At 50.5% G+C, this 17,315-nt stretch overlaps 1 protein-coding gene and 1 long non-coding RNA gene across 8 annotated transcripts in view; both read left to right on the top strand.

The window, feature by feature from the left end:
• Positions 1–542: 542 nt before the first annotated feature.
• On the top strand, positions 543–5,006 carry LOC120324807. The gene is made up of 5 exons (XR_005566415.1): positions 543–790; positions 2,017–2,119; positions 2,508–2,636; positions 3,718–3,840; positions 4,889–5,006. It is a non-coding gene; the product is annotated as an uncharacterized LOC120324807 (long non-coding RNA).
• Positions 5,007–6,866: 1,860 nt separating this feature from the next.
• The window catches only part of LOC114001265 (hydrocephalus-inducing protein-like), a 58,413-nt gene continuing 47,964 nt past the window's right edge, over positions 6,867–17,315 (top strand). For 6 of the 7 annotated variants that reach the window (XM_039389186.1, XM_039389183.1, XM_039389185.1 and 3 more), the window contains exons 1-7: positions 6,869–6,989; positions 7,513–7,727; positions 9,955–10,079; positions 11,615–11,816; positions 13,799–13,964; positions 14,984–15,083; positions 17,025–17,143. In XM_039389186.1, the coding sequence (XP_039245120.1) occupies positions 6,879–6,989; positions 7,513–7,727; positions 9,955–10,079; positions 11,615–11,816; positions 13,799–13,964; positions 14,984–15,083; positions 17,025–17,143 (1,038 nt within the window). In that variant the 5' untranslated portion in view covers positions 6,869–6,878. Of the gene's footprint in view, positions 6,990–7,512; positions 7,728–9,954; positions 10,080–11,614; positions 11,817–13,798; positions 13,965–14,983; positions 15,084–17,024; positions 17,144–17,315 lie in introns of all 7 variants that reach the window. The other variant, XM_039389187.1, reaches the window with a different exon arrangement.

Genomic DNA, 17,315 nt, shown 5'->3' with positions numbered 1-17,315 from the left:
TAAGGAAGAAATTCTTTACTGTGAGGGTGGTGAGACACTGGCACAAGTTGCCCAGGGAGGTTGTGGATGCTCCAGCCCTGCAACTCTCAAAAAGCCAGGTTGGAGGGGACTCTGAGCAACCAGGTCTAGTGGCAGGTGTCCCTGCCCATGGCAGGGAGGTGGCACAAGATGATCTTTAACCTTCCAACCCCTTAACATCCTGTGAGTTCGTGATTCTCTAAGTGTTTGGGCGGACATGCAGCACTTTGCCCGTCCCTCTCCCGCCGGAAGCTGCTCCGATCCCGCCGTTCAGCCGGGGCTGCACTGGGTCCGTGGAGGTGCTCAGGAGCGAAGCGAGCGGAGCGCCGGGAGATGGCACTGGGTCCCTGTGGATCAAAGCCCCGGCTGTGCCCGGCCGGGCTGGAGCACACAGCCCCCACACGGCCCCACACGGCCCCACACGGCCCCACGCGGCCCCCACCCCCACACGCGGCCCCACGCGGCCCCGCCTCCCTTCCAGCTTCCATCCGTTGCCTGGCAACCGGGAACGCGGTGACAGAGACTGTCGCGCTGGTGCTGGCGCGGCAACACCCGCAGTTCCCGATTCCCTCTCACCCTACCCTGTTCCCAGCGGCCTGAGCTCCTTCCGGCAGCGACACTGAGCGCTTCGCCAAGCGAATCCTTGGAGAGATTGTCTCTCCGAAAAGTCGATCTTGCAGTTCGTTGAAAGGGACAGACTGACCGGGCTCTTCACCAACTGAGCCCTTGCAGAGAACTGCCTTTGAAGATCACTCGTGTCCTTTATTGAAAGGTAAAGCTTCGATATCCTTGGTGATGTTCAGCTTGACACCCTGCTGTGATAGACCTGGGTTTCCTGAGACATGTCAGGAATTTTTCCCCAGCCCTGGGAATATTAATTCATTGCTTCCCTAGGTGGCCTCAGCTGCTGTGTCCTGGCACAGCTGGCTCCTCGGTCCAGGCTCAGGCCGTTTGTGCTCTGAACACAAAGCTGAGGGGCCAGAGCTGTCTGTGCCCTGAGCCTGGAGCAGAGGGGGAATTAAGATCCTTCCTTAACTTGTGGGCTGGGTAAAGGGCTGTCTGAGGTGGTGGGCTGGAGCTGTGCTTTATCCTGTCCCTGCAGAGAGCTGGGACTGATTTCTGAGTTCTGCTCCTTCCCCTGAGTCTGGCAGGCAGATCCCTGTAGGCTTTATGGAAGTGGAACCGTGGGGCTATGGAAGAGCATCCAGGACTAGAGGGCAGGGGAAGCTGCTAGCCTGGATGGGGGCGTGGAGAGTGGAAGCCCTCTGTAAACAGCAGTATGGGCATAATGGACAGGCTTCATTTGAAGTGAAATGAAACTGCAGTTAGAAAACTGGCACAAGTAATCCAGTTATTCTCAAGACCAAGTAATAAATCACTGAAATCCAGATTAATGTTCCATTCCCCATTAGATGGTAATTTCCAGCTTTAAATCTCTTGCTGCAGCATGTCCTGGTGTCCATAAGACAGTGTCATGTTCTCGTGTTTCTAGTCCAAAGTAAATGTTCACGTTTGAGTTTCGTCAGTGCTTGAGACCCACTTTCTGGAGTTGTCTTCTCTTCTTGCCCTTTCTTGCACGACACAAACAGAGAGAGGTGGTTGTCAGGCTGGTGATTGTTTACCCATAGCTTCTTGTAGGATAGGGATGCTGGAGAAGAAGTGCCACTAGGATAAAGTCTGATGTGGTCCTGCTCCCCCATATGTTGCATTTATAATGGCTCATGTCCCTTTAATGGTGTCTCCTCAGTGGCCTAGCAAAGTTTGATGGCAAGGTTCACTCTTGTAGCTTACTACATAGATCACGATCAATTCACACACACGCAGGCACAGAGATGGGAACATCTATATTTATGTGTACAAAGGTACACATGATCAATTCACACACACGCAGGTACAGAGATGGGAACATCTATATTTATGGGTACAAAGGTACCTATAAAAAGTTGCCCTTGAGTTCAGTGAAATAATCACATCAAATCCATTTGCATTTCTCAACAGGCAAAAGTACTGTGTCTGGTTCTGAGACCTTCACTGCAGCAAAGATTCTCCCTCCCCGAACTTGGTCCAGGGAGGGGGAACACAGCTGATGCAGACTCTAGAGGTAAGTCTGGTGAGGAGTGGCTGAGGGAGTTGGGCTTGGTTGGCCTAAAGAAGAGGAGGTTGTTACAGTTCCTATACCACCAGCTATGGGCTGTCCACTCTAGCTATTAATTTTTAAGTAATATTTAAGCTACAGCTTTGTCTCTTCTAACTATTATTAATGTTCAGAATGTTAGCTCCAAGTTTCACTATGATCCATCTTTGAATTACACAACATAGCCATATAGTTCAAATAAAGTCCAACTTCCAGCCTAACAATTCTAACTACTTATGCCAAACAAGCATTTAGCTACTTTCAAATAATATAAAATTTGCAGGACCACTGTATCTTTTGGGTCTACCAGGAATGGGATTCTGGATTTTCAGCATTCCATTGTTGCTCCTTCCAGGTGAGCTGAGACACAGTCACTGGTAGGACTTATCCACCCACAACATCCTTCAGAATGGATTCTGGATTCCAGAGGAGAGAGGTGCTAGCTCGCCCTCTAAGGCCGAGAGAGGCTGAGAAGCCTGAGCGTGTAAGTACCTGCTGTGGCCAGGAGCTGTGTTAAGGCTGGAAACTCCTCCCGTGTCCCTCTTCTCCCAGCCCCTCCTGCTGTCCACAGCACTGTGGAGCTACAGACCCCCTCCCCAGCTCTTAGAGCTGTGCTTCTGTTGGCAGGGGCTGTCATGGTGCATCAGGGACAGTCCAGAGTCTTGCCTGGCTGTGCCACTGGAGCCAAGTTAAACCAATGTAAAGCTGAACATGAGCTTGTGCTTCTTTCTGTCCCCTGTGTGTGGGCAGGAATTCCTTCTGTCAGGTTGGCAAACTCACTGTGCTGCTCTGACCACACCTGCCCTCCAGGCACCTGGGCATGTAGTGGGCGGCTCAAATGCTGCCTGAAGCCTTGAGAGAGGTGGCTGGTCCCCCCTGGAACAGGTTCCATCTCATCTCCTGCGTGGAGCACAGATCCAGCTCTGCACACAGCAGTGGAATTGGGGCAAGGGTCCTCCTTCCCACCCACAAACGTCCCCTTTGCTGCCTGGAGCTCACTTGACTGGAGGTGACCCAGTGCTGAGGCTCTGTCAAGGACATCTCTCTGTATTCTTCTGTGAATGGGACTGTGAGGCCAGACAGAGACAAAACCTGTGCTAATTACAAAGAGAGAACTATGGACCTATTGCTCTGCACCTCGGTCTTGGCACAATGCTGCTTTTCTGCTTCCCTCACACTCAGCCAGCACTGAGATCTTCACACACGGGGGGTTGTGAGCCTCAGGCAAGGATGGAATTAGGGGAGTTTACCACTCTCTGCAAAGGTCACTGGTTCAATCCAGTGGAAGTAAAGAGGACACAAATTCCCCAAGAGCAGAAGTCCCCACACGTGTCACATCAAACCATGGAGAAGCTAATGAGGCAGAGCCACCTGGTTAGAGCAAGTGTGTTCTGCTCTATACCATTAATTTTCTGATGTTAAATATTTCAGCAGGTAACTTCCAGGACTTCCAGGACTGTCCTGGTGGCTGTGATCACAAATAATTCATCAGAGCCACTTGAACAAGTAAAGCCTCTCTGAACAAGGGCATTTCTGAGGCTCTTGCTGGTTTTTTTGCCTTTCAGCTGACCATTTTTGACTTCAGGAAGGTGGGTCTCAGGTTCAGGAAGAAGCCGGACAGCCCTCAGGAGGCAAAGCTGCCCAAGATTGCCCTGCACCTAGGCACAAGTGAGAGCTCCAATTACAAGGTAGCCTTTTCCTGCCCTTTTCCTTGCTGTTTGATGTGACATTTGAAGAGGCTGCGTGCCTTGCCTCCAGCTTATTGAAACACCTCAGTGTCCAGGTCCTGTTGTTGTTGCAAACTGCTGGTGGTGGTGGAGTTCCTTCTGCTGGGGCAAAGACAAAACGTTTTCTCCTAGTGAGATGCTGGAGTCCTGATCTGTGCTAAGCCAACACAAATAATTTCTGCTGAAGCTGGTGGGGTTTGCTGGAGTTTAGCTACCATGGTGAAGGCACGATACCGGGGGAAGGCTGGGGCAGGACAAAAGGGCACCAGCTTGCCATTTTCCATTGTCCCACTGAAAGAGCCACCTCTTGCTTTGGTGTTGTCACTGACAAATGCTGGGGGTCATAGGATTCCCTGCACAGTGGCAGCGCTGGCCTTTGAAGGCTGAGGGCCTGAGGTAATTACTCCCAATTTAACACAACTCCAGTCTTACTCAAGTTGCCCAGCACTGCTGAGAAAAGAACTGAACCTTATCCTCATCCAGCATTCACCTCATTTGTCCTATTCCTATCTACTGTGGTACTTTCTTTTTGCCCTTAACCTACTCTGGTGCTGTTCTCTTCTTACTGGTGTCTCAGCTCTAGAGTCTGGAGTTGTGTGGGCCTCAGTCTCCCTGCCTCAGAGTAAAGGTCATCCAAAATTTGTTTCCTATGAAGTCTGATGTAAATTCTTGAGTTTCACTTACTGCTTGGGTGCTCAGTCAGTGCCCAGAGCTCTGGGACCCCATTAGCACAGGGCTGTGCTGGAGGTAAGCGCTGCCCGGCATTTTGGAGAAGGAAAGCTGGAGAAACTCCTGCCAAAAGAGCTGCTCAGCTTGAGCCTGCTCAGTGTGGTCTAGCAGCTTTTGATCAGCTCAGAGCAGAGGTGGGTGAACTACTGTTCCCCCAGTGGCAGCTGGGCAGACCTATTTACCAAGAGCCTGTCCTTCACCAGGGATCAACAGAGAAGAGTCATTCACGAACCTTTCTCCCAGCAGCTGAACCTCTCCCTGCTCTCTCTTGCCTCTCCAGTTCTCATCACCTGACCGGAACAAGACCTTGCTTGAGCCTTGCCCATCTGAGCTGGTGTTTCAGAACTATGTCCTTGGCAAGGTCTGTGAAATGCCCCTGCTTCTGAGGAACAGAGACAAGGTAAGTTCTGGGATGTGGAGCTTTAACACTGTGCTAGAAGAAGAGGAGAGTGCTGTAACCCCCATGGTTTACAGCAGAGCAAGTATCAGCCATAGCACATCCAGATTCACCACCTTGGATTTGCAAGATGGTGGGAATTTTCCCGTGCTGAGGATTCTTCCCTGATTTTGGCCGTACCTTGGTGGTATCTGACCCAAAGGAGCTTCTTTCCCTTGAAAACCCTGGATTGATGGGAAGGCTGTGCAGTTCTCACCTGCTCTCATGCTTCCCCTCGAGTGTCCACCACCACGTACTGTGGCTCCTTGGTTAATCTTGGTTCCCGGCGGGCATCTCGCCTCTCTCAGCCTGTTGAGCTGCCTCTGTGCAGCTCGCAGTCAAAGCTCAGGGGTTGAGTCTTCTCCACTTTATGCTGGAATCATGATTAGTCATGATGATGACTAGTTATGATTAGTGGCACTGGCACTGCAGGACATGTGTTTGAAAACAGCCCTGGAATCGGACTCATTTAGCAGAAGCAGCAGGAGGCCTTTAGATGCCAGTTCAGGCTCCTGCCAAGCTTAATTCAGCTCTGCTCAGGTTTTCCAAAGGCAACATGGTGCTCTGCTTTCCCTTTGCAGAACTACAGCACATCCAGAGCAATGTGCTCTTGAGGGTTTCCACCTTCACTTGAACAAAGTGTGATTGTTTTGCAATTCCCCAAGAAAGCTGAGAAGGAAGAAGTTGAAAAATGTCAGCAATTGTGTTGCACTGTAAAGAGGAAAACTGAGACCTTTTGAATTTCAGTCAGGGAAACAGTTTCTCAACTGACTCTTGTGCCAAGGGCAAGCTGTTGGGAATAGACAGCAGGGAGTCCAAATCACCTGGTTTAGACATTGTGAGATGTGATTTGGTGCTCAGGGGTTGATACCCGTGTGCTAGAAAATGCCTGTTTGCTGTCCCTGTGCCTGTGTTCCCCTGAGGGCAGAAACTGGCAGCAGGGTGGCTGCAGGAATGCCCAGCAGTCTGGCTTGCCTGCACTGGCAGCTGCCTGGCCACAATCACCAGGCAGCAAGAGCCCCTGGAGAGCTGAGATTGGCTTTTAATAATGAAACCACACTGTCAGTCGGTGCTGCTCATGTTTCTCCAGGCAGAAAATAACCTTTCGAGCCCAGAGTTGGCAGGCACAGCCTGCAGGGCCATCTGGCTTTCCATCACTCTGGCAAGCTGACTGCTCCCATCTTCTGCACCAGCCTTTCCTGGCAGTGTCTTGTGCTTCTTCCTTGCTTCTTTACAGCCCATTTCAATTCTCTTTGCCATCTCATGGCAAAGAGACAGGACTTGTCTCTTTGTCTTGCTGTGTTCCTCCTTTTCTCTTCAGTTTTCCAGTAAGGCCAAGTGTCTGGTCTCCTCTTGCTGGTGTGCCCATATGACTGTGTCCCTACAGCTGGACTTCCCCACTCCACCTCAGTCTGTTAGAAGGGAATTTCTTCCTTCCCTCAGGACAATGTGCTGGTTTGCCTTCAGGTAGCACATTCTCCCTCTGGAACAGGGCTGCATGGCTGTGTGCAGGCAGAAGCAAGCAGATTCTCTGGGCTTATTGAAAATGAGGATGACTTGGTTCAGGTGTTCTATCTCCATACTGCTGGTGCCTGACCTTCCTTCCCAGCAGGCACTGCCCTACTGCCTCTGGCCGAGCTGCTTTGCCCAGGCAGAGGGATTCAAGTTCACCCTTGTGTATCCTCTGCTTGTACCTCCAGAGCTAAAAGTCCTTTGGGAAAATGGTCAAGGAAGGCTGTCACCAGGGCACACCCAGGTCTCCTCAGGTTTCCACAAGTGGCAAAATCACCATTTTGTGTCTTTCCTGCAGGTTACTCGGCTGGTGAGGGTCACCATGGACAGCTCACCTTATTTCAAGTTGGTCGGCCCCAATGGTGTGTGCCATCAGATCCCACCGGGCTCATTTTGTACTATAAACATCCTTTTCACCCCTGAGGGGAGCAAGGTGAGTTGGAGGAACGTTCTCTCTAAAGCCAGGGCGTTTGTTGCACGCTGGTTATAGCCCAGCCCGTGCTGTGAGGTCGGCTCTGGGCTGGGGGCAGGCAGCCTGGAGCTGGTCACACCTCGTCACGGCGTGGTGCTGCCAGGCCCTGCAGCTGGGCCTAGAGGGCTGTGCTTTCCCTCCATGCCTGTTCTTGAACGTTCACGGGGGAAGAGGCAGATGGAACAGCAGGGAAATGACAGGGAGGGGTGTTGAGGTTTAGCCATCTCTAGGTTCAGTGGAAGGGATTTAAATATGGAAAATACCAGAGGAACAAAAAGATGATCCAGAGAGCTTTATTCTTTCCCATTGGAATGGAGCAAAAATGATGCTTTTTCACATGCTCTGTTCTCCAGCCTTTATTAGTATGAATTAGTGGTCGTTTTTGGGGTGGGAGAGGTCAATTCATGCCCACAAAGGGTCATAGAAAACAGCACTTTTTCTTCTGCCATGAGGATGGCACTCAATGCCCTCAATGCTGTGCCAGTTACTTTTCCTGCAGGATCATTTCCACCAGCTTGTCTGCAGCAGTGAAAGGGAAAAGGTCTCTGTGCCAATCCGAGCCATTGGTGCCCGCCCAGTCTTGGACTTCCCTGACTGGCTGGACTTCTCGTCGTGTCCAGTCAACCACAGCACCCAGAAGACTCTGCTGGTTCACAACACTGGGAACCTGGAAGCCTGTTACAGCCTCAGCACTGAGAGGTAAAGCAGCTCATCTGTCTTAGTGCAAAACACCTTTGGGTGATGGCAGAGTTGGGAAAGAGTATCCCAAAGGAACCAGAGCATCCGAGCTGCTGCACTGCAGCCACAGCTGGAAACGGGCAGGATGTGTGGTGTCTGCTGTTGCTTCTAGTGTTTTAAGCAGGATGCAACTCCTGAGCTTTGTCTTTCCCAGATTTCCTAGGGACTGCTGGAACACGTTAGTAGTTGGTCTGCACCCTCCTGAGCACCAACACCTTCTGAAATTACTGCCTCCCACTGTCAGCCAAATAAAACCATTCTCCAGGAGGCCTCAAGCGTGTGGTACATCAGGGGGCCTCTCATCAGATGCCCACCCTGAGCTGTGTTGTGAACAACCTGTGCAGTTACTGTTAGTCAAAGCTGATCTGATTTCCCTTGTCAGCTGAGGGCATCAGTCATCTCTTCTGTTTCATGAAGAACCTTTGAAAACCAGTATAAATTTTCAAGCAGATTTCATTCAGATTTCTTTTAAAATACTCTGAAGTTCATGTGTTTCTGCTTTTTTTTTCAATTTATTTTGTTCTGTGTTAAATTTTTGTCAAACTGTCATTCATTCTTCCTTGGGAACTTTCTTCAAGGTCCTCTCATGCCTGTTGATTTACCATCTGCCCATAGGCATATGCACAGGTGTATAAGAAACAGGAGCAATTTGGGGAATATGTGAAAATGCAGGGACTGATTTGGGTTCTTAGTCCTGAACTTGGCTGGATCCTCTTCTGAGAATTTGAAAACAGGAAGATCCCTTCTTTCTCAGGCATCCCCTGAAGTCAGCACCAGGAGTGTTATTCTCCATCCAGCCATCTGAGGGCAGGAGTATATAGACATGGGGCAGGAGTAGGAAGGAACAGGAGAGAAGGTAGCGCTGAAGAGCTGCCCCTTGACTAGTAGCTTCTCTGTTCTGGTAAAATTTCTGGCAAAAGAACAGGAAAAAAAATTCCATGCCTTTCCCAGCCCAGGCAATGAAGCCCCAAGCCCCAGCAGAGCCCTGCAGCAGTCCTGGCATCCCCATCGGGGCAGATGCAGGAGCACAGAAAGGAGCACAGCTCTGGGGCTGGTGGGGCCTTGTCTTTCCTCCTCTCTCTCCAAAGTCTCAGGCCCAGCACAAAAACATTGCTGGCCCAAGGCTTCTCCATTAGCCAGTAGTGATGTTCTCATCGGTGGTAATGGGCCCGGGTCAGGCCCCTAATCGCAGCAATAGCTCCTTAAGGAGCAGAAATGGCAGCAATTCCATCAGCTGTCACCACTGACAGGAACAAAGTTCAGCTTGCACACGGCTCCAGTTGTTCTTCTTATTTTTTTTGTGTTACATTCTCTAATCATCATCAGAATCCCCAGGAAATGTTTTTAAGGTGACAAATTAACCATCAGCAAAGCACTAAACTTTTGTTTTCTCAGTGGGGCTGTACAAAGAGCACAAAGCCCAGCAGCCACTGGGCAGAAGCACCTTTGACCCGAGCTATCCCGAAGCATTAAAGCACTGATTTTTGTATCTGTCAGGCAAGAGCTGCTTACCTGGTGACAAAGCGGAATTGCTCCTGTTAAATCCAAACTGCACCAACACATTTGCCTAATTATTTCCCTTGTTTCTCTGGCGGGCCAAGCAAACAGTTACCAGCCTGGATGACACTCCAGAATCCCAGACTGCATCGCTGGGGAATACACAGAAACCTCCTGTTCAGCTCCCTTGATGTGCTGCTCTTAATGGCACTTCATTTAGCTGGGATTGAATCCTTCAGGCTGTAAACTGGACCCTCCTTTTGGATATTGTGTCCACGTCACTGTATTGCTCCAAATTGCAGTTGCACTCCTTCAGAGTTTTCATTGCTCCTTTTCTTGGAGCAGCTTTCATTGAAATGCTGATAAAACGTGCCCTTTCTTAGGCTAAACCAGGATGTTTACAAAGGGAAAAACAACCCCAAACAACCACACTGCAAATTAAACTCATTATTCTCTGGTCTTCAAGGAAGACTTTATTCTCCCTCTTGATTCCTAGGCTGTACTCTCACAGGACAGGGAGTGCCCTGCCATTTGCATCTCTTGAATGAAAAGAGACATTCCTGAGGCAGTCAGTGTCATGTGCATGCAAATAGCTCTTAACCCTCTCTGTGCTCTTCCGAACCATCTCTGCTGGGATTGCTGGCAGTCAGACCCTTGAGCCTTCATGCAGATCTCTCTCTTGGTCTTGCAGCCCTTTCACTGTCAGCCCAACCACGGGAACCCTCGATGCTGGTGAAGCCATGCAAGTGACAGTGGAATATCACCCGCTGGAGACCGGGCATCATTCCACATCCCTGGCAGTGCACTGCGACAGAGGTGAGTGCTGGGCACTGCAGGGTGCACTCACCCTGGGTCCTTCCGAACAGCAGAGCCCTTTCTAAGCAGAATAACGTTAGACTTGCTCTGCAAACTACTTGTAGAACTGTTCCTTTCAAAGCCCCTGTGTGTTTCAGTGCTCAGAAGTGACCAAAGAAGGGGCCAAGGCTGAGTCTGTCCCTGTCCTGGATGTGCTGTGTTGCTGTGTGCTGGTCCATCCCTGGGGGGACCCTGGTGTCAGCATGGTGTTCTCCATCCTGCACCCCCACCCCAGTCCTCTACCAGCACTCCTCACTGTCCCAGTCACCTGAATTCCCCCTCCAGCAGCACCGCCCCGTCCCAGCTTTACTGCAAAGAAAAGTGAAAACTAGTTAGTGTTTAGGGGGTTGATAAAGTGGATAAAGCCCTCAAACAGGGATGAGATCTTGGAATCCTGTTTTGCTGGGAGTTGCTGAGTGGAGGAAGAAGGAACCTTGATTCTCCATTGCAGTGTGGATATGCAGGGCTGAAGTTGTATTCCTGGACAGTGCTGTCTGTGACATGTGAGCTTTCCATCCAACTCTCTCCAATGCAATGTGTCTCTTGCTCACCTCTGTCCCCTAAGCTACTTCCCTGTTGTCTTGCCACAGACCCTTTTTCTATGTTGCCCTCTACACATATATGTAGTTTCTGTCTAAGAACATTTTCAGGCCCTCAGGTTCCTGTTGGATGACAAATCATGACAAATTTTCCCTTATTCCCATTTCTCAGACCATTCATGCTCTCCAAACCTCTCCCATCTGCCTCCCATTTGATTTCTAGGTTCAGGAACCCCATTCAGTCTTCATATAAAAACTGCTCTGTACTTTTAGTCTTTTTCTCTGCTCTTCTTTCTTTCATTTCAAATGTTTCAGTTTGGTGTTTGAGATCAGAATGATATCAAATATTTCTAGACTGATGTGGCCATGGGTTTGGACAGGGAGGGGATGATGGCTTTCATGGTGTTGATTTTCTAGTGCTTTGTCATATTGAATGTTGTAGAACATTGTGTCTTGTTTCCTCACCTTAGTCCCCTTCTGCCGTGGGCTTCACTTCCCTTGCTCCCCTGGACCTCCCTTTCTTCACACCTGCCCCCAGGAATCTTTGCTTGTCAGCAACAAGGGATTGGGAGAGGCAGGAGCCCCGTGGGGTGCCTTCAGGAAACTCTGGGCTGTGACTCAGTGGGGTTCCTTAGAGTCACCTGAATGAATTTGATGCAGAATTGCCTGGGATCTGAGTGGGTCACCTGAGCACACCTGACAAATCTCACTGTAAATACTGTCACCTCGGGACAAATCTCTACAAACACACGCAGAAATAAGGTCCTTAAACTGGTGTCCAGGACATCCTCACACTGTACACACGCAGCTGTTGGGATTTGGTAAGTGTACTGATCTGTGGAATTACTTATCCAGCTAAAGGCTGGACACTTTCTTCTGTTACCTGTGGTTTGCTCTGGTCCTTGTAATTCCATTAGCGAGTGAGCTGAGCAAAGACTCCTCTTTGCTTTGTTCCAGGTGAAGATACCCACACCAGACTTCTTGGAAAAGCTAAGGACTTCAACATCGGGCTGGACAAGTACTCTTTGGAACTTGACAAGACTTATCTCACACTGTCAAGTCACAGAACCACGGTCATCCACAACAGAAGTAACATCACAGCCCGATTCCAGTGGAAGGCTTTTGCTACTGAGGCAGAGGAGTATCCGCAGAAGATCAGGTTGGTCTGAAAGATGCAGTGACATACACTGCCCAAGGGTAAAACTAACATATGGCCTCAGGGGGTGCTTGTGCTTTAGGGTGTTAGGAACAAGTAGGTGTTCCTGCAAAGTTTGCAGGGCAGTCACAGCTCACAGTAAGAAGCCACAAAGTTGCTGGTTGTTCAGGTGTCAGTTCGGGAGAGGTGCAGTTTGCCCAGAGACAGGGGGACCAACCAGCAGCACAGGAGGATCATGTGGCCCTGTCCTCCATTTTGAAGTGCTGTGGCCTCCACCTTGAACAATGTCAGTGACCTCCAGAGCCACCTAATCAGCACATAATGGGGGACACACAGTAGGCCTGCCGGGAAGCCTGTAACTCCAGAGTATCCCAGCCAATGGAGAAATGGGGAGGGACCTGTGCTCCGGGTAAAGGGGATAAAAGAAGCTGCAACCTCCACTGAGTTGAGAGACCTCCCTGAGGTCTGTTCAGTGAACTCTCCCTTTTATTAGAGTAAAGGTTTATTTTTTTAGTTAGCTTCTCTGTCTCCTGGCCATTTATGTGAGTTACTTCTGTACAGTCCCTCATTAGCATGGGAGGCGAGAGTGGCAGTGGTTTTGCCATTCCAAGTGCTCAGGTCTTAGTTCAGTGGTTGTCAGGGGTCCATTCTGGGGGTCCTGCGAGGCGAGTGCCCCCTAAAGCAATCGTCCTATTTGTGACCCCGCTTCTTGCACTCAGGCAAGTGTTCACTTGTTATATAACACAAGGCAGTGGAAGGTGGGGGTGCAAAGCATCAGGGCCTTCTGGCACGTCATGGGGAAATTACTGTCTGTTGATGGAGGTTGAGCAGAGGGTTGCCACCTCAGTGGCTGGATGCCCTCCTCATGCCCAGCACTGCAGGTCAGCCACAGAGAAACATTTCTGAATGCGCTACACAGGGAGCCAGCCATAGCCAATATTTTTGGTGCAGGGAGCCAACCATAGCCAGTATTTTTGGTGCCAGTGACAGTGTTTGCCCAAGGCTCTGTCTGTGTGCAGCTGGTAATATCCATGACTGTATTTCCTTTCTAACTGTGTTTGAATTTGGCTGGGTGAGGATGCTGTCCTGTTTATACTCCACTGCCTCAATTTGCTCCATATGGAGCCTTCTACTTGTCCCTCCAGTTGCCACCTGCAGGTTCTTCACGGCCAGGGGACTGGAGTCTGAGGGAGGAACAGTGATCTGCCAGCTGGGAAGCAGCTGTTCCTTCTCATCTCTTGGTTGTGATCTTAAAACACTAAAATGATTTCTGCTGCAGCTACCAAGTAATGGAGAGATTAACTGTGCCAAAGGTCTGCAGAGAAGGCCAAAAGGAGGAAAAAAGAAGGTGGTTCAAGGCTAGATGCCTCCCTCTCAGGGCCTCTGTTTTCATGCATATAAAACCTTTAATGTCACTGAAGAGATGCCATGCCTGAATTCATCAATTGGCTTTGAAAGTGCTCTGGGATGCTCTGGTGGAAGGCAGTGTAGGGAAAAGGGCACACAGGGTTAGCTTATCCCTGCAGGTCCAAAAGGGAAGAAGCCAAGAGTGATGCTGGTAACCTGCAGCTGAGAGCCAGCTTCTTCCCCCCCCTTGCCAGGGAAGCCCTGCAGGCAGTGAGGGGGCTCCTTGATCTTTATCTGTTTCCCCCAAGCAACTCTGTGGTAGGAAGAGTCAGTTGAGGTCACTGGTGGGTTCTCCGTCAGTTTTGGCAGTGTCTCTGAGCCAGGAGGTTCTCTTGAGGGCTGCTGGCTTTTAAAACCTCTCCCGAGCTTGTAACTGTGGGGTAAAAGCACCTGCCCTGCGAGCGACCAACCAGTGATCCTCTGAGCCCTTTGGGAGCCCGTGGCTTGGGCTCAGCCCCTTGCTGTGGAGCTGCTGCTGCTCCTCCCTGAGTGCTTTCTGCTTCTGCACTTACACTCAGCTCTGCAAATCATTGGCTTATTAAATGACCTGCTGCATTTGTTTCTCCCTGTGGCTGCAGGCTGTGTCACAATCTGTCTCGGTCGCCCCTCGAGCTGGCGAAGGCTCTTGTGATGAAGTGCTATGAGGAGCTTGACCTGTACGACCGCGAGTTGGAGAAGGAGACAGCAAAGATTCAAGCAGACCCCATGCTGTTCTCAGATGATGTTTTCACCATTGAGCCCTTGGTAAGTGATAGCTGAGAACCTCCTCCTCCTCCCCCTCCCTGAATGAGGTCACTCAGCAGATCCCCACCTCAGCTGGCTTGATGTGCCCCGAGAGAAGACATGAGGTTTCTGGCGAGGCTGGAGAGCTTGTTGCAAAAAGCATTGCTACCCTGTGGGCTCCTGGCAGGCAGCAGGAACCTGCCTAAAGCTGAACTCTGCTGCAAGGGCTCGACGTCAAGGGAGCTTGGTGCGTGTCCTTGCAGTGTCCAGAGGGGTCGGTTACTGTAGGAAGGGGCACAGCTTACATGTGATGTGTGGGGCTTCCCAGAGGGTGTTGGAGCACTGTCAGTTCACAGATTGACCTGAAGCGAAAAGGAGGCCAAATTCAGCCCAAGGTCATGGAAATGCCAATCCCTCCCTGTAACCAGGACTTACAGCATGTCTGAGTCCCCCTTCTAGTGTCATCTGGGAACCTGGACACAAGACTTGGAAATGGACTTTTTGAGTTCTATTGCACACAGGGACAGAAAATCTTTTTCTGTTTCTGCAAGCAAACCCCCATGTCCTTCCATCAACCAGAGCCCTGAGTATGAGTATTGGCACAACGTGAGATGAGGAATCCCTGCTGTCTGCACAGTGCAAAATCCCTCCTCGTCTTGGAGTAAACCCTACAAGAATCCCAGCCTCTGCTTTCTTTTAAAATAAGTTAAACTAAGTTTTTTCTTTCCAAGGAAGGGCATCATGTTCTCTTCTTGGTTACTCCTATAGCCCATCTAAGACCAAGAGCCACCAGTGTCAGCACAACAGCAGTTTCACACCACTGTAGCTGACAGCAGCACGATGTGACCAAGCGCTTGTGTCAGAGCAGTAGGAATATTGTAGCGTGGGAGCTGATCAGCTGAGCATTAAGAGCATCCTGCGGTTGTGTTGAGCTGGTTTTGGAGTGTTGTTCACTCCTTGCTATAAGTCAGGGCTTACAGATTGAAAAAAAGAAATGTGATACTGGAAGGTAAATGGTTTGCTGTCTCTTTCTGTTTTAGGAAGGAGAGGTTGGGCCACATTGTTCAGCTGAAATCAAGGTGTTCTTTAAACCCCGAGAAGCCCAAGTCTATAGAAAAGTGGCCTACTGTTCCATCTCAGGTACGGCTCCTTCTCCTCTTTCTCTCACCCACAGTGAAGGGGAGGTGCAAATACTCTTCCAGCCCACTGGGCTCCCGTGGAAGTGCTGGGAAGGCTCCAAGGTCAGTAGGGCAGTGCTGGCTCATGTCCACTGTCCCTGCGGCTTCCTGGTGGTCTCCCATGCAAGGCCAGGGCTCAGGACACTGATCCCAGAACAATCCAAGCAGTGCATGGATAAGCTTTCATGCCATGGGTTTGCCAGTATTTCTTCAAAGGCCAAAGAGCTACACAGCAGAACAGCTTTAGGGCACGGGCACTAAGCCCCTCTAGAGCACTGACCTCCAGGATGGCTCCTCATGACATGGATCCATCATCAGGCAGTAGGAGCTGAGGTAGAAATGTGCTCCCTGATCCTGGATCACCTCCCACTGCCCAGACAACGGCAGACCAGAGGTGGCTGAGCCCTACTGAGCCCAGGCTGTCTGCAGAAGGACCACCCCTGGCCAGCACCTGCTTCTCTACCTGCGTGGGAATTGTCACCTTCTGGCTCTCAGGCTGAGGTGTGTCCAGGTGGTGGCCACTGGGCTTGCTGTGCTCAGCTTCCAGGAGTGCTGTCAAGTCCTTTTCTGGGAGCAGTTATCATTGCCCCCCCACCCCGAGTCACCCCCTCACTGAGGTGGTGGCTTTGTTGTGCCCACACAGGGCAGGGAACACTCACAGGGCACAGCGTGGTTCAGGTTCCCCTGTCCTTCCCCCCTGTCTCTGCATGGTGCTGCTTAGTGTTTTTCACCTTAAAGTGGGAGATGGCTGTCAGGTTTCCATCTAGGGAATACTCTGGGTTTGCCCATCTATGAGAAAGAGGTGGGAGGCCCATGGCCCTCCAGCAGCCAGGCTCCCATTCTGGAGGGTGCTGCAATCCCTAACCCAGCCACTCTTGTTGCCTTCCTTCCTGCTCCAAGCTGATGGATACAAATGTCATGAAACAGCTTTTTATTTAGATAGTAGTTGTGCAGGGATAACTCAACAAATGCCATCTACAGTAATTACTCAGGGCTCATGCTAACAGACTCTCTTCCTGCCCACCAACTGCCATTGTTAGAGCTGTGGAAGGAAAGCATGGATTTAAAAAGCTGCTCCCAAGGCATTCCTTATGATGTCGTGCATCATGTGAAACTGCATCTCTGTTTGTTGACATGGCCAGATGAGAGTCATGTTCCAAGCCAGTCACCAAACACAGGGACATTCTGTGAACAAGATGCTGAGTGTCAGAAAGCAGCGGAAGCTGAAGACTTTGGCACAAAGTCCTGTGCTGTTGGGCCACTGCCCCCCAGTTTAGTTGGAAACCAGGCAGCAATGCCCAACTGTTTGCAAGATTTATCCCTTCACTGAATGGATTTCAAAGCTCCTCCAAGTGCATGGGAAGGAAATCAGAATCATGGAATAAGGGCTTGGAATGGCCCTTAAAGATCATCTAGTCCCAAACCCCCTGCCATGGGCAGGGACACCTTCCACTAGCCCAGGTTGCTCAGAGCCCCGTCCAACCTGACCTTGAACACTGCCAGGGACAGGGCAGCCACAACTTCCCTGGGCAACCTGTGCCAGGGTCTCACCACCCTCACAGGGAAGAATTTCTTTTTTATATATAACCTAAATTTCCCCTCTATCAATTTGTCTCCATTACTCCTTGTCCTATCACTACAGAAATCATGTTTTAAACTCGGCATCGCATTTTCAGGGTGCAAACTGGTGGCTAAACAGGAAACAAGCCCAAGGGGTGGGTTAGAAATTGGAAGCCAGCCCCAGGGCATATCTCCTGAGGGAAGAGAAGGGTCCATTTCTTCCCCTGGAGCATCAGGAGCTGGTCTCACCCATCTCGGAGTCAGGGACTAGCACTGAGGCAACCTGGAAAAAGCAGGATAAGAGAGTAAGAATTACTCTACTGAAATGGAAATCTCTCCCCAGGCCGTGAGAGCAGGCTGCCCCTGCGCCTCACAGGGGAAGGCCTCGGGCCCTGCCTCCAACTCAACTCTGAGGAACTGGACATGGGGAAAGTTTTGGTTGGAAAAGCCTACAGCTATGAGGTGAGCAACAGGGGCTGGGGTGGATCCTGATGGCTCCTGGGGCAGAGGGGAGCCTGGTGGACCTCTGGAATTTCTGGCAACTTGGGCAGTTGTGAGCAGGGAATATTTGACATACTAGTCAAATCTGGGGGATTTCACAGAATCTGGATCCTTTTCCGGGGTCTGAAAGGTG

Source organism: Pipra filicauda, unplaced genomic scaffold, assembly GCF_003945595.2.
Source record: "Pipra filicauda isolate LSUMZ 115617 unplaced genomic scaffold, ASM394559v2 scaffold711_size138364_pilon, whole genome shotgun sequence".
Classification (NCBI taxonomy): Eukaryota; Metazoa; Chordata; class Aves; order Passeriformes; family Pipridae; genus Pipra; species Pipra filicauda.
This window is presented reverse-complemented; position numbering and strand designations above follow the sequence as displayed.